The sequence below is a fragment of the Psittacula echo genome (assembly GCF_963264785.1).
Source record: "Psittacula echo genome assembly, chromosome: Z".
In the NCBI taxonomy this organism is placed as follows: domain Eukaryota; kingdom Metazoa; phylum Chordata; class Aves; order Psittaciformes; family Psittacidae; genus Psittacula; species Psittacula echo.
The window spans coordinates 62,469,705-62,496,080 of NC_137742.1; the positions used below are offsets into that span (position 1 = coordinate 62,469,705).

At 44.5% G+C, this 26,376-nt stretch overlaps 1 protein-coding gene across 1 annotated transcript in view; it reads left to right on the forward strand.

The window, feature by feature from the left end:
• Positions 1-1,785: 1,785 nt before the first annotated feature.
• The window catches only part of ELP1 (elongator acetyltransferase complex subunit 1), a 30,046-nt gene continuing 5,455 nt past the window's right edge, over positions 1,786-26,376 (forward strand). Inside the window, exons 1-30 of the mRNA XM_080637452.1 lie at positions 1,786-1,932; positions 2,376-2,528; positions 4,190-4,271; positions 6,207-6,287; positions 6,627-6,712; positions 7,933-8,032; positions 8,909-8,999; positions 9,470-9,593; positions 10,348-10,438; positions 10,881-11,111; positions 11,389-11,559; positions 12,191-12,290; positions 12,779-12,961; positions 13,762-13,868; positions 14,368-14,471; positions 15,289-15,342; positions 15,442-15,547; positions 16,314-16,429; positions 17,140-17,213; positions 17,833-17,911; positions 18,148-18,227; positions 19,162-19,302; positions 19,849-19,934; positions 20,496-20,644; positions 21,398-21,521; positions 21,979-22,076; positions 23,223-23,424; positions 24,116-24,177; positions 24,665-24,727; positions 24,846-24,906. Of these exons, the coding sequence (XP_080493578.1) occupies positions 2,412-2,528; positions 4,190-4,271; positions 6,207-6,287; positions 6,627-6,712; positions 7,933-8,032; positions 8,909-8,999; positions 9,470-9,593; positions 10,348-10,438; positions 10,881-11,111; positions 11,389-11,559; positions 12,191-12,290; positions 12,779-12,961; positions 13,762-13,868; positions 14,368-14,471; positions 15,289-15,342; positions 15,442-15,547; positions 16,314-16,429; positions 17,140-17,213; positions 17,833-17,911; positions 18,148-18,227; positions 19,162-19,302; positions 19,849-19,934; positions 20,496-20,644; positions 21,398-21,521; positions 21,979-22,076; positions 23,223-23,424; positions 24,116-24,177; positions 24,665-24,727; positions 24,846-24,906 (3,163 nt within the window). The 5' untranslated portion in view covers positions 1,786-1,932; positions 2,376-2,411. The remainder of the gene's footprint in view (positions 1,933-2,375; positions 2,529-4,189; positions 4,272-6,206; positions 6,288-6,626; positions 6,713-7,932; positions 8,033-8,908; positions 9,000-9,469; positions 9,594-10,347; positions 10,439-10,880; positions 11,112-11,388; positions 11,560-12,190; positions 12,291-12,778; positions 12,962-13,761; positions 13,869-14,367; positions 14,472-15,288; positions 15,343-15,441; positions 15,548-16,313; positions 16,430-17,139; positions 17,214-17,832; positions 17,912-18,147; positions 18,228-19,161; positions 19,303-19,848; positions 19,935-20,495; positions 20,645-21,397; positions 21,522-21,978; positions 22,077-23,222; positions 23,425-24,115; positions 24,178-24,664; positions 24,728-24,845; positions 24,907-26,376) is intronic.

The window sequence follows — 26,376 nt, forward strand, 5'->3', positions numbered from 1 at the left end:
CACCCTGGCTGCGGGGGGGGCGGTGGAGGGGACCCACAGCCGCGGCCGGGGGTACCTGCTGCGTCCACCGCCCCGCGCTTCCCGCCGGCCACTCTGGCGGGGCGGGGCGGCAGGACAGGGGAGCGGAGCCGCGGGGTGTGAGGCCGGGGACGCCCGCTGCAACCGCGGAAACAGGAAAAAGAGGACATATTAGAGACCGGTATCGGGGAGAAAATGATTCATCGGCGTGGTGCGGCGCTCTGAAAGCAAGCCGGAGCGGGACAGGGGGGGCCGGGAGGCTCCGTCCGCTGGGCTGGATGTGCCCCATGCTTGCAAAACAGCTGGGGCAGTGGGTGCAGACCCTGCTGCTCCCCAGACACACAGTGCAAGAGGCACGGTTGGGCGGTTGCGGCTAATCGGATAAGGCAAACGAATTTCCCATCCAGAGGTAGTTGGTCCCAGGAGGTTGAAGGTTGTATGATCAAGCTGGGCTAAAGGGTGTAGGCTGACCCCTGGAAAAGCCTCCAAAAGAAGTACAGAGAGGGAATAGGGGGTGTCAAAGACTTCCCTAATACAGTGGTGCAGATCCACTGACGATATGGACGTACAGCACAGCCAGGCTCACACGCTGCCAGGCAGCTACCTCTCCTCCTACAAAGCCTTGCTGGGCTTTGTGGAAACTGGGCTGGACTGGGAAGGCACTTCCTTCACCCTGTCCCCAGGATAAAGAGTCTGTACGGCTATGACTTCTCCCTGCATGCAGTGATAGCTGAGCCATGATGATGATGATGTGACTCACTTCCGTTGCTCCGAAGAAACCCCTCTCTGAGTTTAGCCAACTTTACCAAGTTTTATCACCGACTTTAGCCAAGTTTAGTACCTCAGCAGCAAGAACCAAGTGTCCAGATGTCCAGTGGCTTATCCTTCCACTGGCTTACAGTCCCAAACCACAGGACACATGGAAATGATCACAGCATGCAAACTCCACGCATTTTCTCAGTTAAGCTCATTTCTCCCAAATTTGGCTTAAACAGCAGTTGGCCATGAGACTAGGTCAGCTGTGTGAAGTCCTTCTCCCCTCTGAAGCCTTAGCTGCCTTCTTCCCCTTGGCTACAGCTGGAAGGAGAGGACCAAGCATCACTCAAAAGGTGGTAGTAGGGCAGCACTAGCCCATGTATAGGCTGCCCTGGACACACTTTAAAAGGCTCGCCTGAAGTTGCTCAAATTAGTTAGTACCAGTATGGCTGCAAAAGAACTGTCCTGCTTCCAGAGCAGCTTTATACCCTGGCACCAGCACAGACATAGGCAACTACACAAGGGAGCTGAGCTGGTGGAAAGCCCAAGGGGCGGTTTTGTAGTCAAAACCACAACGACTTCCAGACCCAGCACACACTTCATGGCTCACGAAAGGAGAGGTGGCTGCACGACCATCAGCAAAGGCACCACAGGAGGAGCCATGCAGCCATCCCAGACCCGCCTCCTCCGCGGGAGTCCTTCTCCACACGGGTGGTGGGTGCCGCCGCAGGGTAGACGAGGTGTCCGGAAAGGGGCTCAGCAGCAGGCCCAACAGAGCAGCGGCACTGCGGGGCAGTTTCCGGGTGCTGGCCACACCGGGAAGGTCACGGTGACCCCAGCAACTCTTGGGAACTGAAGCGTGACATGGCGGGGGCCCGGCTGCTCCGGTGAGGAACACCGCTCAACTGCGCATGCGCTCATCTCTACGGATGCCCCCGCCTCTCCGCCCTCCGCGCAGAAGATGGTGGCGTCGTGAGCTGCCAGGCGCTGTCCCGAGTCCGACCCGCCATGAGGAACCTGCGGCTGCTGCGGAATGGCGGGTGCCGTCATGCCTCCACCACGGGCACCCCGCAGTGCTTCTGCCTCGGCGCCGAGCCCGGCACGGTCCTGGTGGGCTCCCAGCACGGCCTACTGGAGCTGGGATCCGCCCGGGACGCGGTGAGAGGGTTTACTTGCCATTTTTTGTATGCTGTGTCTGTGAAGTATGAATGAGCCCTTAAAAGTATTGGCACACGCCAAGCAGCTGCCCATGAGCATCTTCATATTGAAACTGGGTGTAGAAGTATTAAAAGGGGAGGATGAGAGGTAATTAGCAGCGAATTGGTAGTTATAGTATTGCCACATGTTGTTTGCCCCTTATGTGAGCTTTCTTGTTGTCTAACTCTTTTAACATACGAGAACCTTCATAGTTTTCTGTAGGTAAGTGAAGATAAGTACGTGCACATTGCATGTTTCCTGCTGCCGTCTGCATACTTCTGTGGTGTCAGACTTTGTGTAATTACAGGAGGATGCATATACCTGTGGATGTTATTCTGTCACTTTTGCCAAAGTCGTGGTGAGATGATGTGTAGTTAATAAGTCATTGGTTTCTCTACTTTAAGGTGACAAGGGAAGTTGACTTAACTGTGGGAGGTTTCATGCCTGAGGATGGAAGTGGCTGCATCGTGGGTATTGAAGATCTTCCAGAGCAGGAGTGTGTGTGTGTTGCTACAGCAGCCGGAGATATCCTACTGTGCAATCTTAGCACAAAGCAGGTAAAATGACAGGAAGGGCACAGCGATACTGAGGGATTTCAAAGGAAAAGATGATACTTTTAATTGCTTTGGAGGGCAGTTGTATGTTTACTGCATGTTGAGCTGTGGCTGTTCTCCTTTTTCTGGGCAGATGAGCTGATGTTTGTGGGAGCCTTGAGCAGAAGTAAAGTCAGAATATAGACTCCATCAAAGAAGCAGAATTGTAGGAGTGCCTTGCTTGTTGACAGCCATAATCCTTTATGTTTGCTCAGGGGGCTCTTGACAGTCTTAGAGAAGTAGGATATTGCTGAGACTAGGTACAGTGTAAAGTAATTAATTCATAACTTGGTGTTATTTACCTTTTTATTATCATCAGTCAGTGCAGAACATCGTGCTGACATGACTTAACTGAAGAGAGGAGAAAGTGTTACGCGTTGTGATTTGAAGTCCTAGAAAATACTAAAGGGAAACCAGAATATCTTAGCTGAGTAAATACGGCAGGAACTGAGATATTTGCTTTCTGTTCCTTCCTTGGTGTTAGATTTGTATGATCTTCAGCAAGACAAATACCACAGTAGCAGCCTCTGAAATCTGTATTGGCTCCTGCAGTACCAGCTCAACAGTGCAGGCATAGGTAGGCATGAGATGACAGTGGTCTGTCTGGGTTAGCTGTCAGATTGTGGTTATTTGCAGCTCTCCTCTTTTCGTTCTTGTTTGGGTTTGATTTGCAGATACCACTTAAATTCATAATTGTAGCTGAAAAATGTGTCTCATATTGCAACTTAAAACATGTTGTAAGGGAATAGAGATGAACAAAAGATGCGATACCCGAGACTTCTTGCACTTAATTTCGTATCTTTTATTTCACAGCATTTTGGTTCACTTTCTCAGTTTTAAGGTTTGTCCTTTTGGTGCAATCTGGGCACCAAGAAAGATGTCCTGAAGGTATTCTGGTTGTTCAGAAACCTTTTGCGTGTGGGTATGGTTACTCTGCCCACCGGTGCCCAGTCCCACTTTTTTTACCTTAAAAGATTGTGACACCCAAGCTTAATTCCTTGAATGGCCTCCTCTTGCTGTTTATTACAATTGTTCTGTTCCATGCGTTTTGCAAATCAGGGTAACAGTGCATGACAAGTTCCCTGCCCACTGCTATTGCCTATGTACTTGTGATGGCCCAGTAAAACTGGCCCAGTTTTTCATAAACTTTGAAGTTAGTGCAGCTATATAAGATTGCCAAATTGAGCATGCACAAGCTGATCAGAGTTTTAATGGATACAGTGCCCATTAACTGAATGTTGAAATTCTCAAGGTGAGAACCTTTATGGCTGTGTTTTGTGACTTCAGTATGTTTACCAATGTAACTACAGACATGATCAGGCAATATTAGTATTAACTAATCAGGCTGACTTAAGACTGGGAGTTGCAGAATAAGGAGCTTATTAAAACTGTATGGTAGAACATGCTAATCTGTAGGCTATGTGGGCTGTCATACCTAAACATTCTGGAGCCATATTTGGTTTGAAATGTTTATTTTGTTTCATTCAACACAAAAAGCAAAGTAAGGCTTGTTACTTTGCTAAGTAGGAAAGGATTTCAGCTCTCTTGGTAACTGATTGCTTTTGTGCTGGGATGGTGCTGGGATGGTGTTTCTGCACTTTTGTGATCTTACTTTGGTCTTGCAGGTGGAATGTGTTGGAAGTGTGGACAGTGGCCTGAGTACCATGAGCTGGAGTCCTGACCAGGAGCTTGTTCTGTTAGTAACAGGTATCAGCAACAGTTTGTAAGGTTTCTGCCAGTAAAACTCACTGTGGCCAAAATCACAGAACCACAGTTAAGTTTAAGATAGAAGAAGCAAAATACAAATTCATGAAATTAGAATTCAAAGAGATTAAAAAACCCCACCTGATCCAACATAGGAGATTCCATTTCATGGTGCATGAGGTCTTTTGGTGATAAAAGCAGAAGCTGTTCACACCCAAAAAGCTGAGTGTTATAGAACAGTAATTAGTCTTTCACATCTTCCAAAGAAATATATGTGATCTTGCTTCTAAATTGTGAAGACTTCTGCTTTATATCTCCATTTGATTTTTTAGTAACAAAAATTGCTTCTTGTTCTTTAGTAGGAAATTCATGTGTCACAGACTTAACTTAGGTACAGAAATTACAGGCTCAACTTAGCTGCAGGTATGTGTCACACAGAAAGTAAAGTTAGCTTCAAGCAAAACAGAATCACAGGATGTTTGAGGTTGAAAGGGAACTCTGGAGATCAGCTGTCCTACCCCCTTCCAAAAAGCAAGTTACCTGGAGCAAGTTGCTTTGAACTGTACCCAGTCAGGTTTTGGATATCTCCAGGGATGGAGACCCCACAACCTCTGTGGATATCCTGTTCCTGTCTGTGAATGCACTTACAGTAAAAAATGGTTTTCTTTAAATGGAATTTGCTGTGGTTTAGTTTGTGCTTATTGCCTCTTGTGCTGTCACTCAGCGCCACAGTCTGGCTTTGTCATTTTTACTGTACCCCACCTCCCACATAAGATGTTCATACACACTAATGAGATGAGCCATGGGCATGGCTTCTGTCAGCCTCCCCTCATATAACAGATTCTCCAAACCCTTAACCATGTGTGTAACCCTTTGCTGGACTTACTCCGTATGTCTTTTTCTGTCTTGTACTGGGAGGCCCAAAACTGGAGCCAGCATTATACATGAGTCTCACTAGCACTGAGTAAAGGAGAAGGATCACCTCCCTCAACCTGCTGGCAACACTGCCAATGCAGCTCAGCATGCTGTTGGCCACCTATGCAGCAGGAACATACTTCTGACTCATGCTCAGCTTGGTGTTCCCCAGGAAACACAGGTCATTCTTAATGCCAAGCTGCTTTCCAACTGCTTGGCTTCCAAGTCTGTCCTAGTGCATGAGATGATTTTATTCCAGATGCAGGTGTGTTGATGAGGTTCTTGACATCCCATCTTGACTACATAACAATGTGGAGAGCAGCACAACCTTCTGGTGTACCTGCTATTCCTCCCACTTGTGTGTCATCTGCAAACTTGCTGAAGGACCCATTCTCCAGGTCACTAATGAAGGTGTTAAACATTGGCCCTAGTGTCCAGGGGCGTATCCGTGGTGACTGACCTCAGGCTGAACTTTCTGCCACTGATAGCAAGCTTTTCAGCTTGGGAGTTCAGTTGGTTTTCAGTCCAGCTCACTGTTCTTTTATCTACCCTGTTCTTCATGAGTTTGTCTATTATGATGTTATGGGACACAGCATCGAAAGCTTTATTAGAGTCAAGATACATGACATCCACTGTTCTCCACATATCCTTAAGTTAGTCATCTCATTGTAGAAGGCCATGAGGGCTTTCCCTTCATAAATCCATGCCGACTATTTCCAGTCACCTTGTTCTTCATATCTCAAGAGAACATGTTTTAAGAGTGCCAGGTTCTTTGAAGGGGAAATAGACTTTTTAAGGTAATGCCAGGAAGAATATTTTTGAAGTGAGAGCCTTAGAAGTGTTCTTCCGTTCCAGTTTGTGATTTTCTGGTTTGAAGGATATTTCACTTTAGTATCATATTACTGTCAGAAATGTTTCTATGTGTGAGTCCATGATAGAGTATTATATTATATATATAATATGAGAACATTAAGTTTTTATTTGCCAGAGATACCATTGCCAATACTGTATTCTGTCCTGCAGGTCAGCAGACGCTCATCATGATGACAAGGGAATTTGAACCAATTGCTGAGAAGCAACTCCACCAAGATGAGTTTGGGGAAGGTGAGAGGTGCACTGAAATGAAGTTCAAACTGATGTCACTGGTGTGTGGTGGGCATGTAGAAAGTAAAGAAATGAGCGGAGCAGTTACTGAGCCCAAGGAGGCATTTTAGACTACTGCTGGTGGGCAGCTGAAAGGGAATACCAGTATTTTACTTAACAGCATACATTCAATTGAATTTTCTGTACTAGAAGACTTTATGGGCTATGTGCATTTCCTGCAGATTTTTACATTTAAACCTGAAAGGAAGGTGTGAGTGGCTTGGAGCTGTGGTTGCGTTTACCATACTATGCAGAGTACTGCTGTAAAATCTTCCACTACAATGATTGTTTCTTTTTCAGGAAAGTTTGTAGCTCTTGGCTGGGGTAAAAAGGAGACGCAGTTCCATGGATCAGAGGGAAAACAGGCAGCACATCGCAAACAGATGGTATTATACTAGTTCTCTTATGTTAGACCTATGCTGTCTCTGGGGAAACATGTATAAAGAGAGTTTCTGTTATTCCTGCGGTGCCAGTTGCCACTGCCTTTCTGGTAGTTGCCTTCATAGACTTCTTCTGTTTCTGTTGTTATCTGAAATCTAGCATTTTTATCCTCCTAATTTAAGGCAGCACCTGAGTGTACTTAGGACCTTTCGTACAGAGCTCAAGGAAGGAAGATTTGCAAGTGCTAGTGCTTGCAGCAATAAAGCTGCCCTTAAATCAGCATGACAGGTTTTGTTTAATATATGCTCTATAGCAACATTCATATGACGAAGACAAGCAGCATGCAATTTGGCTGAGAGGAGCAGAAGTAACAGTAGTTTGAGATACCAGAGGGCAAGAGTATAAGGTTTTGGGCTACTGAGCATCAGCAGTCATATGAGGCACCTCTGTGTTCCTGCATATTTTAGCTCTTTGGTCTTTTGTCTAGCACTTCCTTGTTTTAGTCTTGTTTTCTCTGCTTTTTATTTGGTGGAAAAAACATTCCACTGCTGGATTTTTCTTCCTGTGTTTAAGTTTCAAAATCAAAAACTCCTGCTGAAATTTGGCAGGCCAGAGTGCAGACATGAAATGTGTCCTCTTCTATCTTTTACTGTTAGGAGGGACAGGACAAGGCTTGGCTGTATCTGGGAAAATGTGCTTAATTTGGCAAAGTTAAACCTTTGAACAGCTGGGTCTTTATGTGTATCCTGTTGAGATTTTGTTTTTTCCCCTGTATTCTGCAAAGAATCTGTTTGCCTCAAAGAACACTACTCATCCCAGCCTCTGTCTGCTATACAGACTGCCCGGATGGCATGCATTTCTCACCTTTCCCACTTTTCTCCTTCCAAGGGGTCATGACTCCAGGAATCAATCAAACCCTGATTTACCCTCATTTCCAGCTTATGCACAGCTGGTCTAAGGTGGAGGGGAAGGATAGTGTGTGGTCATGTGAATGGACAGTCATATGCACTTGCAGGAGGAGCAGATTGAATTTACAGACAGTTTTAACAACTATTTTAATAGCATCTGAGTAGTGAATTTTTAACTTTCAAGGCTTAAGATTTTTTTAATGGTTTGATTTCGTGCCAAGGCTGTTGAAAGAGTTGGCTTAGCAATGCAGCCTGTTTAGACAAAGACATCAGTGGCCTCCCAAGCTTTGATGCAACTTTCTTCTGTGTGACTTCAGGAAGTATCACCTACATCAGCCTGGGATGATGGCAGGCCTCGGGTGACATGGAGAGGTGATGGACAGTTTGTTGCAGTGAGTGCTGTGTGTCCAGAGACAGGTATGGGACCAGACATCTTTAAAATACGAACATGTAAAGGGATTCTAGAACTAGGTGGTGTTTATGGTCTCTTGGCCACATAAAGCAAAGGTGAATTGAGCTAGTTATTTGCTCTTTTCTCTGTTTTTCTCTGGTGTTCTCAGAGGCATTTTATAGACATGATCTTTTGAACGCTTCATTTGCAGTTTGGTTTTCAGTCCAGTGAGAAGCCAGAAGAGGTTGCTACTGAGTAGTTATTATCTGAATTACTTCTTTCACCGGTGTTAAATCACCACTTAAGCTCCTAAGCAATCTCTAGGCTCACAGTGCCAAGTGGATCGATTTGTTTGGGTTGCCATACCTACTGTCCATCATACTAGCAGTTTGGCCTTGCACGTTTCTGTTTAAATGCTAGCAATACTTTTCCCTAGGTTTTGCCCTACTGAATACATTTCTTACATTACACTCTTAATTTCTTGTAAGACTGTAATTGATGTCTTCTATGATAACTACTACTACAAAGTTTAAATGTATCACTCAACATATTGAACTGCACCAAATTACACTGCTTTTCCACTAGTTTAGGTTTTTTCCCTCAGTAGTTTAGGTTAGGGAGGATCTTGCATTTTAGCAAGGCTTTTAACATTTTTGTGGTGAAAATTGGAGAGGGAAATGGCTATGACTGAGCTACATCAGACCGAAAGTCCTATTCAGTTCCCTTAGGGTCACTCAGTTACTATGGGAGATCTGACTGAGACAAAATAAGTTCTCGCTCCTTACGATGTAAAGAGAAATCTCCTTTTTCTTCATGTGCATCAAAATTTGCCCTCCTACCCTCATAAAACTAGAAAAGTCTTGCCAATGATTTCTTCACCTCATTGCTCTCTCGCCCTGTAGGTGCTCGGAAGGTCAGAGTGTGGAACAGAGAGCTTGTGCTACAGTCAACAAGTGAACCTGTCTCAGGATTAGAACAAGCGCTATCCTGGAAGTGAGTAGTAAAAGAATCTGCATGCTGGCAGCAGCGTTGCTTTTTATTCCCTGGTCACAGTCTTTGATCATAAATTTCATTTCTCCTGTCTATTTTCCCAAAATTTAAAGAAAGCTTCCTTTTGATCCAGCATAAGGACGAGTAGTCCTTAAAACTCTGAAAAGTATAATACCTGGATTAGTTGTGGGAAGAAGGGATAGATTTCTCTGCACAGCCTCTATGTCAAGTGTTTTTGGGCTCAGCTGTGTAAATAGCTCCCTTTGCCAATGCTGACATTTAGTTGCTTACCTGAGGATGTTGTGAGCCTGGGAAAATGTCTCTGCTGGACCTATGACTTTATCTAAACAGTGCTGAGTAAAATACATCCTTTGCTGTTCTTCATGTCTGGAGAAAATGTGAGATGACTAGTGTTCAAAATGACATTAAAGTGATTATGTGAACAACCACTTTTCATGTGGCTCTTTTTTAAGGCCGTCTGGAAACCTGATAGCATCCACGCAAGAAAAACCCAACAGACATGATGTGGTTTTCTTGGAGAAGAATGGACTTCTTCATGGGGAGTTCCCCCTCCCATTCCAAAAGGGGCAGGTTAAGGTAAATACTGTGTCTAGGCTACTTTGGTTAGAGCGTAATGGAGACAAGGATTAGATCTTTTCCAGATTCTAGGAGGAAGTTTTTAACTTAACACTTAGTGATAGTCCTATTTGAAAAAGAGACCTGAAAGAGAACAATGAAGAAGCCCGTGGAGAAGATGCACTGCCTTCTGCAGGCCTGTTTTACAGACACAAGTACAGGGCGATTGTAGCCCTGGGGTGCTCCTGGGCCCTATATACTTTCTACTAGGCAAATGCTTCAGAAATGCTGTTCAGGATGTCAGCTATTGCAGGAGTGAGGCAAAATACTCATCCAAAATAAGAGAAGTGAGAAGCTGCTGCTATGGTGTTACTTCAGATTCTGCCTTTGGAGGCTGAAAGGTCTTTTGGCAGATGCTTTCTCAGTGCCAAGGAAAGCAAAGAGAATGCTGCTTGCATGTTTGTGGGTGTATCAATTCTTCAGCTGTGTAGAACCACTGTGAATGGTTCTGCTTCCCTCCAGCTCTTGGAAGCTTTGCAATATATGAGGGCTATGTTACTATGTTAATTATTAGTATGTATAGTTAATGTGTGTGTGTGTATATATATATACATATATATATAGTTAGGATAGATAACCATGCACCATTAAGTAAGGAGCCACTCATGGTCTTGCAAAACAACTGGGAGCATACCCACCCTGTACCCGTACCCACCCTACACCCTACACCCTACAGAAGCAACAATATTAGTAAGAGCTCTGTGTGTTTCTGCAGGTTAATGAACTGCTTTGGAATGCAGATTCTACGATTCTGGCTATATGGCTGGAAGACCTGAAGGTGGACAACTCCAACCCAAACAGTTATGGTGAGAACACTATGAGGGGCTCTGGCTTTTACAGTTGTCTGTTTGGTTAGCAGTTGGTATTCCTCTGCAAGTTAGGAGACGATGGGGAGGCTTACCTACAGCTTTGAGACCCATATGCAGGGCAGGAGGAACTGGTAGTTCAGCCTGAGCTCGAAGCATCTTCTGTGCTGCTTTAGGTGGTATTAACAGAATTGTAAAGGTGTGAGCCCTTCGTAAACCATGCGTGCCTTCTCACAAGGGGAGCTCAAAGAATTCCAGCCCTGGCTGTTCTGCAGGAAGTCTCTTGCTGAGTTTTCTTATGCTGGGTGTTTTATGGCACAACTCATGGGCTGAACTACTATTTTTGTCACACTTAACTCACCCCTTGAAGAGCAGTGGTGGTGGTGAGGGTTTGAGATGGGTCTCAAGTAGCAGTCTGTAGTAACCATTTGTTCTTCTGTAGTTCAGCTGTGGACCACAGGGAACTATCACTGGTACCTGAAGCAAAGTCTACATTTTGGTGGCTTGGAGGAGAATCAGTTGGTGTCACTGCTGTGGGACCGAGAAAACCTGTATAGACTGCATGTACTCTGCCAGGGTTGGCATTACCTTTTCTATGACTGGCATTGGACCATAGACCATGGGATGGGAGAGAATAGCCAGCATATGGCAAATGTGGCTGTCATAGATGGAGGTAAGCAGTGGGACTGCTTGTTTGCTCTAAGGTCAAAAGAAGTGGCATAGCCTTTTGGATGGGATTACGGTAGTTCTTCTGTTAGCTGCTGTTTCTACAAAGCTGTTAGTGAGGATCATTTCACTAACATTGATGAAAGCTTCAGAGGTGGTTCAATGGAGTTAACTACAATTTTGTTTCCAATAACATTGTTCCTACTTTCAATAAAGAGCCTAAGAAGAGCCTCACTACCATTTGTCCTGGATTACATCTTGGCTTATTTTTTTCTCTTCCACAGATAAAGTGCTTGTCACAGACTTCCAGCATGCTGTTGTGCCTCCACCCATGTGTACCTATGAGCTCCAGCTCCAACAGGCAGTTAATCAAGTTGCATTTCACACAGATCCCAGACATAGTGGAGACATGGCTGTCCTGGATGCTGATAACAAGATCTCTGTGTACAGATATGGTGAGAGCATGTTGCACTGTCTCGTTAAAGGAAATCCTCTGTTCCTGAGAGCATCAGCCTGGAGGACTAGTAGGGTGATGGTCACTCAAGTCATAAGGAGTGTGATACATCTGGTTAATATGTGGGTTCAAGCTCCAGTCTTTAATCTCTAGCACTTTTGTGTGACATAGGACCATTTTGGTGGTACACTGGCTCTCTGAGTAGGAATCGTTCAGCACTTAGCTATGTGCCTATGCTGGTAATATCTCCCTGCCTAGTTTTGGCTTGACTGAAGTGCAGTAAGCAGTATCTTGTGTAATCCGTTCTGATGGCTTGCTGCTGATTGGCACTGGACATGTCTGGAAATGGCTACCTAGGGTCTGTCTGATGCATCTAGCAGTTCCCAAAACAGTCCTATATGAAATGTAATATTCAAGATGCTGCTGTCTCTTGAGTTTTGTAGTGTGACATTCTGAGGTAGCTGTGTTCCTCAGGGTAAGTGTTAATGAGGATTAGGTGATGGCTGTGCATGGAGGAATGGTGTTTTCTGACTTCTGTAGTTTCCCGCAGCATCTTCTTTTTGATACGAATGAAAATGGAAGGGGCTTTGTTTGCAAGATCTCTAAACTCTGCTTTGTTCTATGTTTGCTAGGACAAAGCACAATGAGTGACCCCACTGTCAGGTTTGGAGCTGTGGGTGGAAATGGATTTAAAGCAGCAGTAGAAATGCCATACCTGGATAAAACCTACAGGTAATACAGAACTCTAGTACAGCTGTAGTGGGGAGAAAAAGAACCTGGCCGTATGTTTTAGAGATCTTAGCTCTGACCATTTGTCTTGAGTTTTGAAGAGGTGGTCAGATAACATGGTTTCATTGTGCTAGCACTGGCTGCAGCTACTGCTAAGGATCAGGCAATGCAGTAGGCACTTTATCCTGAGAACTCTTGTCTGAGCTCTTGGCCTAGTGAGAGCAGTGACTGTCAGTGACAGCACTGAAGTAGCCTTTCCTGTGCCTGGTGCTCTTGGTATTGTGGGGTTCCCTGTGTCTCATCCTTCCATCTCCAGCCTAGACTGTGTCAGGGTTCATGTGTTTGCTGACTGTGTTTGTGTGCTGGAGCCCTCCTAGCCATGCTGTGTCTGAACAGCCATGCTGTGCCTAGAAAGACCTTCACTTCTACATTGAGATGGCCTATTGAAATCAGATTCTATTTGCTTCCCAGTCTCTCTTATTTTGTGACAGGGTTGATGTGGGCAGCAACAACAATGAAGCGATGAGTCCTCTGGGGGTCCGATTCCTCACCTGGCTGCCAGATGACAGCTTTCTGGTGGTTGGTCAGGGCCAGCATGCTGATCAGTCTGTCCTTCACCATCTGACTGCAGTGTCTCATGAGACTGGAGCTGAAGAGCAGTGCCTCAGTTTACGGTACTAGAGATCTGACAATTGTGGGTGAAGTCTGAGAGTGCCTCTGAGCAGTGCCTAGAAGGAATAAAGTGTCTCAGTAGACATGCAGCCTGGAGGCTGTGGGTTGGGGAATTTGACTCTTCCTGCAGAAGAATCAAACAGCTCATGAAGCTGCCCACTGGTTAGCACTTGCATGTAGTCCTCATGTCTACACCCAGCCTGACAAGAGGCTGTATGCTAGCATGCCTGTGTCTATACAGGATAGCTCTGTTCCTTTGTATGAATTCCAGGCCCTTGGGGTGGGAGGAGGGACTGAATTCCTCCATTCTACCCTTTGCTCACCGTTTTCAAGGTCAGGAAGGGGACTGGTAGCCCTTGTTAACTCCGATTTTCCTTCTCCTCACCTGCTGGGCTTTGTGGAGTCAGTTGAACTAAAACTAGATCACAAAAGGAAGCCACCCGGGGTTTCCCAAAGGGATCCTGTGAATTGCTTTCTGCAGAACTGGCACAGCAAAGACAGACTGATTTGCATATGAACTGTGGAGCAGAACAAAAGAAGTGTGGGCTCTGCAGAGTGCTTTAAGTATGCAGACAGTGACTGGCACAGTTAGGCAAATGCCTGTTGGCTGGAGTTGCTGGTGCTCTGTATTGCCAATGTTAGCTGACACAGGCGTGACAAGACTGCAGAAGATTGTTACAAGAACAAGGTATCTGTCCATGCTGGAGGTGTGTATTCTTCAGTCAGGCCACAAAAAATGCAGGATCCTAGATATTAAGTATATCTCCTGTGACTGATCTGTGTCTTTTGTGTCTTGCTCTAGGTTGTCTGTGCCTGTAGATGGAGAAGTGATCAGCCTGTGCTGCAGCTCAGTGACCAAAACTGTAGCTCTGCAGCTGGCTGATAGACAGATCCTGAAATATCTCTGGGGTAAGCTGGCCCTATTAAAGTATCTGGTCTGAGGTGTAGTTATTACATATTTCTCAAGAGGTTTAATGAGATGATTTGACTTTCAGGGACATAGGTGATTCTTGCTTTTAATCGGTCCTGCCTTTCATGTCCCGTCTGCTCCCAGAAATGGGCCAAAATTAGTGATTTGTGTCAGAAAGCAGTTAGTGTAGTTGAAAATAATAGTTCAGAATTTGACTTGAGAGGAATATGATTGGTTTAGTGATTTCAGAAGTGTTGACTGACTGCCACATCACTGGCACTTCTCTCTTGTTTCACAGAGGAAAAAGGTGCTGCTAAGCCCCTAAAAGCTACCACCTTCTCTGCTGTGTCCTAGATGCCTTTTGTGTCAGCAGTCCTCCTCTCTGTCAGATAATGTAGCTTATTCCCAGCTCTGGTTTTCTTCAGATACATGCCATGTGGTTGTAATGTTTGAATCTTTAATTGCCTGGGAAACTGTGTGATCTTCTTTGCTCTTCAGAGGCTTCTGCTCCAGTCCTTGAGCCATGGAGGACTAGCAGTGGCTGTGCTGTTCAGTTCCCCTACCCTTGCATGCAGATGTCTATCACAAGGATCGGTGGTGAAGTAAGTAAGACCGTGAGCAGACTAAATCCCCTATTCAGTTTTCTTTGTATCATGTGTGCACCATGATCCTCTCCTAACAGCATTCTTCGTAAGACCCTATGCAGAGCTGAGAGCATATCTTTCCTTGTCTTGTAGAGCATTTCTGATGTGTGGCATTTAAGACCTGCAACACCTCAGAATCTCAGAACACGTAGAATCTCCATATTCTATGACTAAAATTAATAATGTCATTGATTTAAAATTTCCAGCAGTCACTGCTCCACTGTTTTGAAAACAGCATTTTGCTCTGTCTTACCTGAATGTACACTACTAGCAAATATGGCTGCATTGAGTTACCGCATCTTTCCTTCTATGGGTCTTTCCTGTTGTAGATGGTTTCTTGATAGTTACAACATCTTAAGGAGCAGCTAGCTCTTTTCTGGCAGTTTGAGTTTCTTTTCTTCAGTGTGCATCCAGGTGAATGCTGTATGGAGTTGCTTTGCTCTGCTCTGAACTACTGCTTTTATTTTGGTATTTTGGACCAAATGCTGCTGAATAAAAAAACATAAATTATCTGGTGTGGTTTCTGCTTCTATTTTATTACTGTGCAGTTTCTGTTACAGGGTAAAGCAAGCTGGGTTTCCAGCAAGAAGTGTTTAAAGACACTAAAGTTAAGTGCTCCTGAAATAGAGGCTGCATGATTTCTTGTCCAGCTTCTCGAAGTAATTCACATGGGGTACTCGGTATCTAACTGTAAGGCACTTCAGTGTTAGCCAGTGTTGTGAAACCTTTGAGGTTGTGGCACATAGCTTATACTTGTCATCATTTTTATTTACAGGAAGTGATCTTGGGCCTCACAGATCGATGCCGGTTTATTGTTAATGATACTGAGGTACCAAAGTGTTTGCTTCTTACTGTATCCCCTTTTCCTCTGCTAAAGGCAGCTTTCCTGTTCCACTCCATAGTGATAAACGTAATCATTTTTCTGCAGGTGGCTTCCAACATCACGTCATTTGCAACATACAATGAGTTTTTGTTGGTGACCACAAACTCCCACACCTGTCAGTGCTTCTGCTTGAAGAACATGCCACTGAAAGGTAAATGCCAAATGTGGCTGCCTGCTGCTGGCACCTCATGGCCATTGTCTGGAAACCACAAGAAGTCCCTGTTTTTCACATCCAAACCTGCTGCCTCTGCTGTATTTGGGTCACTCAGAACAGCTGCTTTACAGATGGAGGAAGAAAGCTGCTTTCAGGAATCTACTAGAGAGCAAGGAGCACAGGGAAGTGACTTTGTATGTCACATGTCCTTCCCAGAGAGCAGGATTTGTCCTGTAGTTGTCCCGTCACCGTTTTCAACAGCTTAGCCCTGCATTCTTTGCCTCTGCTCCAAGTCAAAAAAAAAAAAAAAAAAAAAAAACCAAAAAAAGGGCTGTGCAGTATTGCAGGTGTGTGGTAGAGAAAGGATCCCAGTAGAAAGAGTTTCTGGTGGCATCTGGCTATAAGAAGTATGAGGTACCTGAGAAAGGCAGAGTGACAACTTACTGGGCCTTTACATCTTTCAGTGCTCCTTTCATCTGTTGAGCTTTGTGATCCTGTTTTATAGAGGACATATATCCTATGTCCTGTATAACTAAGTAGGGTATAGAGAACATATCTCCTATATGTCCTTTATAGCCTACTTTGTGTACAGCAGAGCTGAACTACGGACTAAGAGGTCTTCTTCCTCTCTGGAACCACTAAAGGTCACTGGCATATTATTGACTCAGTTGTCCAGTATGACCTTGCTGGGCCACATAGGAAAGCCTGACTGGGGCACTATGCTGCAGTGTGCCGTGTATGCTGATAAATATGCTGTCTTCAGCCCTTCAGGGTGGCCTGAGCAGTGCTGCTGCACCCAACAGTGAGACCCTGCGCAAGGTCGAGCGAGGTTCCCGTATCATCACCGTGGTGCCCCAGGACACAAAGGTTGTGCTGCAGGTCAGTGTTCTGCCCAAGTCTGCTGTCAGGGAGCCTAGTGAGGCTCTCAGTGGGCAACTGGCCAACCTGCAAACAATGTGCAGTGCTACAGAACCGCTGCCCTGTACTGCTACAGAACAGCACTTCACAAATCTCTGGCTGTGAAGGGATTTTGGGTGTGCCTGTGGGAGTTAGGTTCAGCACAGGCAGCTGGGTATAAGTGGGAAGATCTGCTAAAATTTCTAATGGTTGAGGTAGCATAATGCTACATATTGTGGCACTCACAATATGTACCTCATGGTGAATCTCGGACACACTTCTTAGTACTTGCTAGCAGCCCTCCATTAGTCTTGGCACTAAGTCTTTCTGAAGTGCAGTGAATTGCAGAGCCAACAAAGGTTCAAGAATGGAGAAGGGATGGCATTTGAAAAATACTGCTGGAGGTGTGCAGCCCAAGCTCCTGAAAGCAGGTCTAACCTGAAAGCTTGATGAGGTTGTTCTGGTTCTTTCCTGATAGAGCGGAGTCCAGGATCATGAGAAAGGACTGTTTCTGAGCTGAGAGAATTTTCGTGTATTTTTCCACAGTCATTGAAATCGCATGTTCTTTGAAGTGAACAGGTCCATGCATCTGCAAGTGTCAGACAGGCCTAGAAAATCGACTAGTCCTCCCTTTGCCTTCAATGTAAGCAGAGTAGCTACACGTTATTAATTGCATGTATTTTGTCTTGTAGATGCCGAGAGGAAATCTGGAGACTGTTCACCACCGAGCTCTGGTTCTTGCACAGATTCGGAAGTGGCTAGACAGGTAAATGGCACTGGTGTAGTATGATCTTCCTTCCCCCAGCCTGAGCTGTTAGAGGCTGGCTGGCCTGGTTGTGTTGTGCCGGAGAAGGGAGGGAGGCTAAATTCAAAGAAATTGGCTGTCAGTGAGAATGTAACTTTCTGGCACTACCAGCTGGAAATGCAGCTTTCAGCAGCCCCAAGCGCCTCTCACTTCACCACTGGGCTTATAAGTGTGCTGAGTATGTGTGGATAGCAGAAATCTTCATCTACTCCATTATCCAGATACTTCAGTCACTACATGACACAGCTTGCTGTTTTTCATATTTTATTTAATTGATTTGCCCTGAAGCTTTAGCGAAACAGAAGTAGGTCCATTAGATCAAAATGTTTGCTGTTTTAAGAGAGGAAATAAATAATGCAAAACCTGCACTGCTTCCTGGTGTGCTGGTTTGTCCCACTGCAGAGGCTGGCAATGAACAGGATTGACCTTGCACATTTTTTTTCTGGAAGGCAATCTGTATGGCTTATTGCCTTTATGTTCCTTTCTCAGGGGATCTGTGCTTGCTTCCAGTCAATTGCCTGCCTTTACAGATATCGCACCTATCCACTGTCTGAATTATCCTTCTTGACTCATTCCGCAGGCTTATGTTCAGGGAAGCTTTTCAGAGTATGAGGAAGCTGCGAATCAACCTCAATCTTCTCTATGACCACAATCCCAAGGCAAGTATACCCCGTTCTGTTGTTTTCAATATCTGTCTAGCCTGGAATCCATTGACATTGAAGAGTGGGCTCAAGCAAGTAGGTGGTGCTGTCATTTCTGCTTTCAGGAGAAATGGCTGCTCTGCGCTGCTGCTTCCTCATGCATGCAGATCAGATTTAGTATTTCCTTGTACATTCAGAGAAGGTCTTAATGTACTTGTTCAGAATAACAGTAGTAACACTCTTGTTTGTTTCAGGTATTTCTGGAAAATGCAGAAAACTTCATCAGGCAGATAGATACTGTGAACTACATCAACTTGTTTTTCACAGAGCTGAAGTGAGTATAATTCTGCAAGTGGAAGCATGCATATAATCAGTGGCAGTATATCATTTTGTCAAAATGCTGGCAGCTCTTCAGTGTGGGTGCAAGGAGTCAGCCAGAAACATTGAATGCTGGGTCATAAAGACTCAAGTAAGCTCAATAGTCTCAGGGACAGTCAGCGTGTCTTTTGGGGAATTCCAGCTTGCCAACAGCCAGTAGATATTTCCAGCAAGGAATTAGTACATCATCTGACAGTTTTGATTTGTCTTCTGATTATAGCTGTACTGGGATAAATGTGAACATAAAAAAGTTTTGTTGCCTCATAAACAGGAGCAAGACAGCACTGCTTATCTGAAGTCTAATTCCAAGATACTTGCTTAGATTCCCAAATTAGGTCCCCTGACTTTTTTCTCCAAGTTGAGTGGCAAAAGAAGCATTAGCACATTGGTTGTTTCAGGACTTTTCAAGCTTGCTGAAGTAAATAAATTTTAGGAGCTGAAACTATCACTTAGCTATTTTGTTGTATTTTAAATTTTGACCTCACCTTAAGTCTTTGTTTAGAAATAAAAGGAAATGGCTTAATTTTCAGAAGTGCTCAGGATGTGCCCGGTGGGTTTTGTAGAAGACAGCTGTATCTTGGAGATCTTGCTTTCTCTTTTTTGTCCAACTAAAGTAGTTGTTCTGACCAGTTTGTTGTTTGTTTGGATTTTTTTCTTTTTGGTTGTATTTTCTCAATGCCTGTCTTGGCCAAGAATCAGTTGAGATGGATGACAGATGCTGGAGAGTTTTCTGGTAGTGTGGCAGGTTGTGTGTCAGTACTGAATGACATATGATCTATTTTGTTGTATAGTTATTTTCTGCATACATTTGTGTTTCTTAATGTTGCTGCCTTTGTGCTGGGCTAAGCGATGGACCGTGCTGGTATTCATGTTAATCTGTTTTTATTTAGGGAAGAAGATTTCACAAAGACTATGTACCCGTCTCTGAATGGTTGCAGTAAGGCTCAATCTCACCAGCATCCTGATCAGAAAAAAGTAAACATTATATGTGATGTGATGAGAGTTGCCATGGAAAACATTGACCCTCAAAAGTGAGCATATTCTTATTGTACATAAAGGAGCCATTAGAGAGATTTCTGTTTGGAAACTGTTTTGGAAAACAAAGCATCACCTTAGCTGGGAAAGCTATTTGGAAATAGTATGTGTGAAATACATGAAAGTGGAAATAGCCTTCTACAAAGCTTTCCTTTTATAAAAGAAAGACCATTTTAATGCCAAATTTGATTTGAAAGATTGTGTCCAGCTATCTGAGCTTTCGGAGAGGGTGTTCTGTCTCCATTATGCTGGCTGGCATGGTAAGGAAGTTCATTCTACTCGAAACATCGCCAGTCTTGTAACATGTTTGGGGGGACATTATGAGTAGAAAAACCATTCTGGTATATACCTTTATCTTGCCATTTTTCCTGCCTTCCTTTAAAAAGATTGAAAAACCTGAGTAGTATTGCTGTGGGTTTGGTTTTGTTTGTGTTTCTTTAATACAACGCAAACCAGGACTTGGATAAACTGTGCTAAAATAAGAATAAGCAGTGCTTCTGCATTCTCATTTTTTTCATATTTACTGCTTCTGTTTCCTTCAGATACTGCCTATCAATACTGACAGCACACGTAAAGAAAAGTCCTCCAGAACTGGAAATTGCTCTCCAGAAAGTTCATGATCTTCGAGGTGTTGTATCAGGAACTCAAAAGTTTTGAAAGTGGGTGGTTTGCAGGACCTTTCATTGTTAGCATGGTTCACACTGAAAATTATTTTAAGAAGGCTGTTCATGGAGTGAGCCAGAAAACAGAAACTTACTTGAAGCTAGCTGTGTGTTAATGGAGAAGCAGCGTATACGCTGATATTCATGCCCTCAGAGCTTATCCTTTTATCCAAGTATGTCAGCAGACAACTGTTTCCTCTTTCCAGTCAGAACTCTAGTTGTCCCAGAATGGAAAAGGAGGTTCCCATTCTGGGTTCTGCTATCTCAAGCTGGCATATTTTGCTTTTATTCTGTGCTGACACTTCTGACTTGTCACTGCTGAACACTTAACAAGTCACTGTGCTTGGGCTGGTCCTTTAAGTTTCCCAGGAAAGGCAAAGTAACCCCTTCTGCAAGACAGAAAGAGCTGTCAGTTTGATGGTCCCTGTCTGGTGTCAAGAATATGCTTGACTGTGCATCCCCACCTTCAGAGTGGGATTCTGCTGCTGATGGTGTCACTGATTGTATGCTTCTTTATCTTGTTACAGAAAATAATAGTCCAGATGTCAAAGCTGTGAGTGCAGAAGAAGCACTGAAGTACCTGCTTTTCCTTGTCGATGTCAATGAATTGTATGATTATTCCCTGGGGACATATGACTTTGATTTAGTCATCATGGTGGCAGAAAAGTCTCAAAAGGTCTTGTTATTGTTCCAGCCAAGGAACCATTTTTCTGCTTCCTAAAAGTTCTTTGTAATCTATGGATTAACGCATGTGTTTTGATGGTCATAGCTGTTCACCCAGGCAAGATTCCAGTTGCTCAAAAGTCCTGTGTGTGCCTGGGATGATGCTGGGAAGGTGACATGTCTCTACTGTCCCTTAATACATCCTGAGCACAGCTTTGGAAACGTGCTTGGGTTCAAGGTGAAATAGGGCTCTTCTAGAGCAGCACAGCAATGTAGCTTAGAAGAAGGGAGCAGCTGTGGTCTGAAGTGTTGTGACTGCATACCTTACATTCCCAGTTCTGTACTCTTCATTCTTTCTTATTTGGTGGTGGCCATTATAATAATGTTTTATCTTCCAGCAGGTATAATTACAAATCTCTGAATGGAAAGAAATACTCATCAGAATCTTGAGAGTTTCTTAGTGTTACAGCAGAGCCTACTGTCAAGTCAGTTAAAACACTCTATTCGTGTTAATGGATTCCCTATATTGAGGGAAATTGGTCAGCTTTACAGCTGCAGATTTATACATAATAATAGCTGAAATCCTTTTGGGAACCTGGTAATTTAAGTTAGTCATTCTTAGCAAGAGTGCATACACTGAATTGATTCTTTGAGATGGCCTTTTTAGTGTACTGTATGATTTCAAATATGGGACTGTTGGTGATGATGGGGGCAAATGAGAATCTTGCCAGATTAGTTCAACTGCAGTTTTTGTTATTCTTTGCAGGACCCAAAAGAATACTTGCCCTTCTTAAATACCCTCAGGAAGATGGAAACAAATTATCAGCGATATACAATAGACAAATACTTAAAGAGATACGCAAAAGCTCTTGGGCATCTCAGCAAATGTGGTAGGTGTCCCACACATGCGCTTTCTCTAAGGAGAAGTTCTGCAGTGGAACATTTACATTTGAAGAGCCTTTTGGGGGAAATAGCAGAAGAAAGAGAGGTTGTTATAAGGTTATCTTCCCTTCTCTTAGTGCATGGTTACCTTCTGCTACCTGTTTACATAGTGTAGAATGGCGCAGGGAGAAGAGTGAGAAAGTTTACTGCTTTGTGATCATGAAGCGTAAGTCTTGTTTGCTCCTGGTGTAGGTGACTTATCCTCAGGTAATATCGCTGGCAGAAGTGGAGCAAACCTCAAGGAAGTGAACATCTTTATTTTACAGTAGTAGAATAGGTGCTTTTGTGCTCTTTCACCCAAACACCTCTAGATGCTTCTTGATGCAATGAACTCAGGCTGGCTGGGAGCCATGAGAACTGCGGGCTTTCTCTTTTATTGCTATGAAAAATAAATCGTTTCTGCAGGTCCTGAACACTTCTCTGAATTTCTGAATTTGGTGAAGGATCAGAATCAGTATTGTGAAGCCTTGAAGCTGTACCCCTCTAGCACTCAGGAGTACAAGGTGTGTAAGCATGTTACACTGCAGAATGCAAGGTTTTTACTCTCTCACACATGCGTTTGCATGTCCTCGGCACCGTGAGTGAGGGCAGGGATGAGGCAGCAGCTGCTTTGTGTTCAGGTTTTCCTCTGAGATGGTAGCAGGAATGACTCTCAGTGCTGACCCTGTGAGGTCTGGTCATTGAAGGAATGTCTGTTACTTCTCTGATCCCATGACCAGGAGAGCACCTAAGTGTCTGGTTTCTGCTGCACGTCTTATGGTGTGCTGAAGAATTTGTATTACCACAGACTTTTCTTCTTGCATTGACCCTTGTGAGACCCGCCTTCTGTCTGGCACTTGCAGATTGTGTGGAGACACTTTGTTATCCTTAAACTATTCTGAAGAGTGATTGAGAGCTTGTAGTGTGACCTGTGTTGGTTTCTGTGTATTACTGTAGCTTGCTCAAGGCTGAGGTAAAATGTAAATGAATGCATTTAATATCATTTAATTCAGATATTGTGAATACACAACACACAAGCCTTTGTAAAAGAAGTAGAGGAATAAGTAAGAGGGGAAGTACAGAACTCTATCTGTTTGCAGCATGGTGAAAGCAGAAGGGACTTTCCTCATAAGGGGGGTCTGTTCCTGACTCTGACCTGTTGAGAGTCTTTCTTCATTCCTTTTGTATTTTTCCAGTCATATCAACCCACCTGTCCTTGATGGAGATTGTGGGGTTCAAATAGCATAGTGAAGCTCAGGATATTAAGATACAGCAGCCTGTGCCCATAGAGTTGCAGGGTTTGCATCCTCCCTTGTGCCATTGTTTGACTCCTGGAGTAAGTTGGTTCATAGAGACATTCTAACGAAGACCATTCCTGTGAGTGGGGAAGAAGGGGTTAATTTCCTGCAGTATGTAGTTTACCCAGCCTTTGGCTTGAAGAGTTAGATACCTCTCCATGTCTCTTGCTTTAGCTTTGTGAAATGTCTCCATGTGCTAATCATCAGCCCTTGGCTTCATACGAAGTTTGAAATGGGTAGGAACATTGTGCCGGGAGGTTCCTTGAGAGAGGGAGTAAATAAGCTATTTTTGGTGGGCACTTAATTTATACTAATGTAGGACTGTTGACTCTACAGCTAATTTCACATTTCTCTTTTGTCCGTTTCTTGCAGGATATCAGTGATGCGTATGGGGAGTACTTGGTTCAGAAGCAGCTATATGAACAGGCTGCGCTGATATTTGCTCGTGCTGGCATCTTTGCAAAAGCACTTGATGCTTTTCAGGACAGTGGCAGCTGGCGGCAAGCACTCTGCATGGCAACGCGGCTTGGTTACACAAAGGATAAGCTGTCCAGCCTGGCACGGAGCATGGCAGGTAGGCCTTGAGGAGATGTAAGTGTGCAGAGCAAAACTGGCTGCTGTTATTTTTGGTTCTGTTTGATTTTTCCTAAAATTTAATGAAAACCTTGGTCTGCAGCAGCTTTTTCTTTAGGGGAGAATGAAAATCCTACATTTCCCAGGGCTTTGTATCATTGCACATCACCTTTGTTACTCAAAAGAACAAAAAGAAGCTGGAGCTGAGCTGGTAGGCACCCAGGAGTTGCAAGCTAAGCTGTGATCTTCTTGGCTGCCCCATGCCAACTGCTTCTTGCACTTTTCCCTTGCAACCAGTTCCTGAGCTGCTATTCCACATTGCCTCCTTGGTTAACCTCAGAAAGGGAGCAGAGTAGTCCCTGCAGATAGCAAGAATGAAATACACTGGAGCTTTTAGGGGAGATTTTCTTTTACATCCTGATGCCCTCCACTTCACTGTTTCTGTCTCAGATTGAGAGGAAAACAGTCTCCAGCTGGCCTTGAGGGACATGCACCAGCAATTTAACCACCAACTGGCTGATTATGTTCAAGTTAATGAATTCTTGGCATCAGGCAGCTGTTCTTTTTCCTGGCAGATTAAGTGTGTGAGCAGGTAGAAGGTGCCTCACTGAGTGGGATTTTCCTCTGCTTTGTAGTTTTGTGGCACGAAGTGCAGCTGCTTCTGAAAAGCTGAACTCCATCTTTTCTTGTAGGAAAACTGGTTGAACAGAGAAAACATGCAGAGGCTGCCATACTCCTGGAGCAGTACACTGAGGTAATCATCACACTCCTGTCTGTGCCCAGTAATATGCTCTGTGTTTTCTCTATTTTTCTGAGCCACACGTGACTCCATGCATGGTGACAGCAAAACCGTCTGTGCCATGAGCTCTCTTGGGGAGGGCAGAGCAGGCCCAGGTGCTGCAGTGAGTAGAGTGGTCCTGGATGCAATGTCCCTCAGTTTTTCCTTCATAAAGCTTTGGTATGAAAAGATTTTGTCTTAGAGAGCTGAAGCATGAGGGCTGGAGTAATGAAGACAGAGTTCCAGAGGGATTTCCCATCAGTTTAGGAGAAGTAACATTGTTTTTTGGGTTTGGGGTTTTTGGTTCGTTGAGGTTTTTCTTCATGTTAGTACCTGGCACAGTAGCGAGTAGTGTTTTCCTGTCCTGACAATGATACTGCTATGTAGGAATGTGCATTTGAGTAGGTACTACCTGAATGCTTATTAGCATCAGTAGCAGTACACGGTTGCTTTATCCTTCTAGGACTATGAGGAGGCTCTTCTCCTGCTCTTAGAAGGGGCTCTCTGGGAAGAGGCTTTAAGACTGGTAAGGCATTTCAGAGCACAAGAACCAGAGTGGAAATATTTCTTTAGAGTGCAAGAACAGAGGGATGGGGTCTGGGTGAGATCCTTCAATAATATCTTGTTTCCTTTCCCTGATGCAGATTCACAAGTATGGCAGACTGGATATCTTGGAGACCAACTTCAAACCTGCTATTCTGGAAGGTGAATCTGTGCAAGAACCTGAGACTTATCTGTGCTATAGAGGCTGAAGAAGGTCTTTACTGGGTCTGTGGGAAGTCACAGCACTCCAGTACTGAAAGCCATATGGAAGGATGTTTTGATTCTGCCTAACTGATGCTGCCCACTTAGCTGCATTTGGCTCTCCACAATGCAGCTTGAAGCCCAGTAGTGTCGTGGGCTCTTTTCAGCTTAGTCATAGAATCATAGAATAGTTAGGGTTGGAAAGGACCTTGAGATCATCTAGTTCCAACCCCCCTGCCATGGGCAGGGACACCCCACACTAAACCATGTCACCCAAGGCCTCATCCAACCTGGCCTTGAACACTGCCAAGGATGGAGCATTCACAACTTCCCTGGGCAACCCATTCCAGTGCCTCACCACCCTTTCAGTAAAGAATTTCTTCCTTATATCCAATCTAAACTTCCCCTGTTTAAGTTTTAACCCGTTACCCCTTGTCCTGTCACTACAGTCCCTGATGAATAGTCCCTCCCCAGCATCCTTGTAGGCCCCCCTTCAGATACTGGAAGGCTGCTATGAGGTCTCCACGCAGCCTTCTCTTCTCCAGGCTGAACAGCCCCAACTTTCTCAGCCTATCTCCATACGGAAGGTGCTCCAATCCCCTGATCATCCTCGTGGCCCTTCTCTGGACTTGTTCCAACAGTTCCATGTTCTTTTTATGTTGAGGACACCAGAACTGCACACAGTACTCCAAGTGGGGTCTCACGAGAGCAGAGTAGAGGGGCAGGATCACCTCCTTTGACCTGCTGGTCACGCTCCTTTTGATGCAGCCCAGGATACAGTTGGCTTTCTGGGCTGCGAGCACACACTGAAGCCAGCTCATGTTCATTTTCTCATTGACCAACACCCCCAAGTCCTTCTCTGCAGGGCTGCTCTGAATCTCTTCTCTGCCCAACCTGTAGCTGTGCCTGGGATTGCTCTGACCCAGGTGTAGGACCTTGCACTTGGCATGGTTAAACTTCATAAGGCTGGCATCAGCCCACCTCACAAGCATGTCAAGGTCCCTCTGGATGGCATTCCTTCCCTCCAGCGTATCAACCGAACCACACAGCTTGGTGTCATCGGCAAACTTGCTGAGGGCGCACTCAAGTCAAGCTCCTTCTGAGCTTTTCCAGACCTCACAGTCACAAACTGTCAAAGGCGGCATGGTCTGCTTGCCCATAAAAAAGTAGGATAGTCCTTACTCCAGAGCACATGTAGCAGTAGGGCTATGAACTGAGAAAAGGGGTAGCTGTCCTATAAGCTTTTACGAGTAGTGTTTAAAAGATTTCCATTAATTCAAACCTAATTGACTTAAAGAGATTTGGACATAGATCTTTCGGCTCTCCTTATATCAGAAAGAGATTTTTACTCTAGAAGATGCTTCTCTGGCAGATTAATTCACTCTGCATCCAGGTGCATCTTGTTTGGCAGGCTCCTATGTTACAACCTTT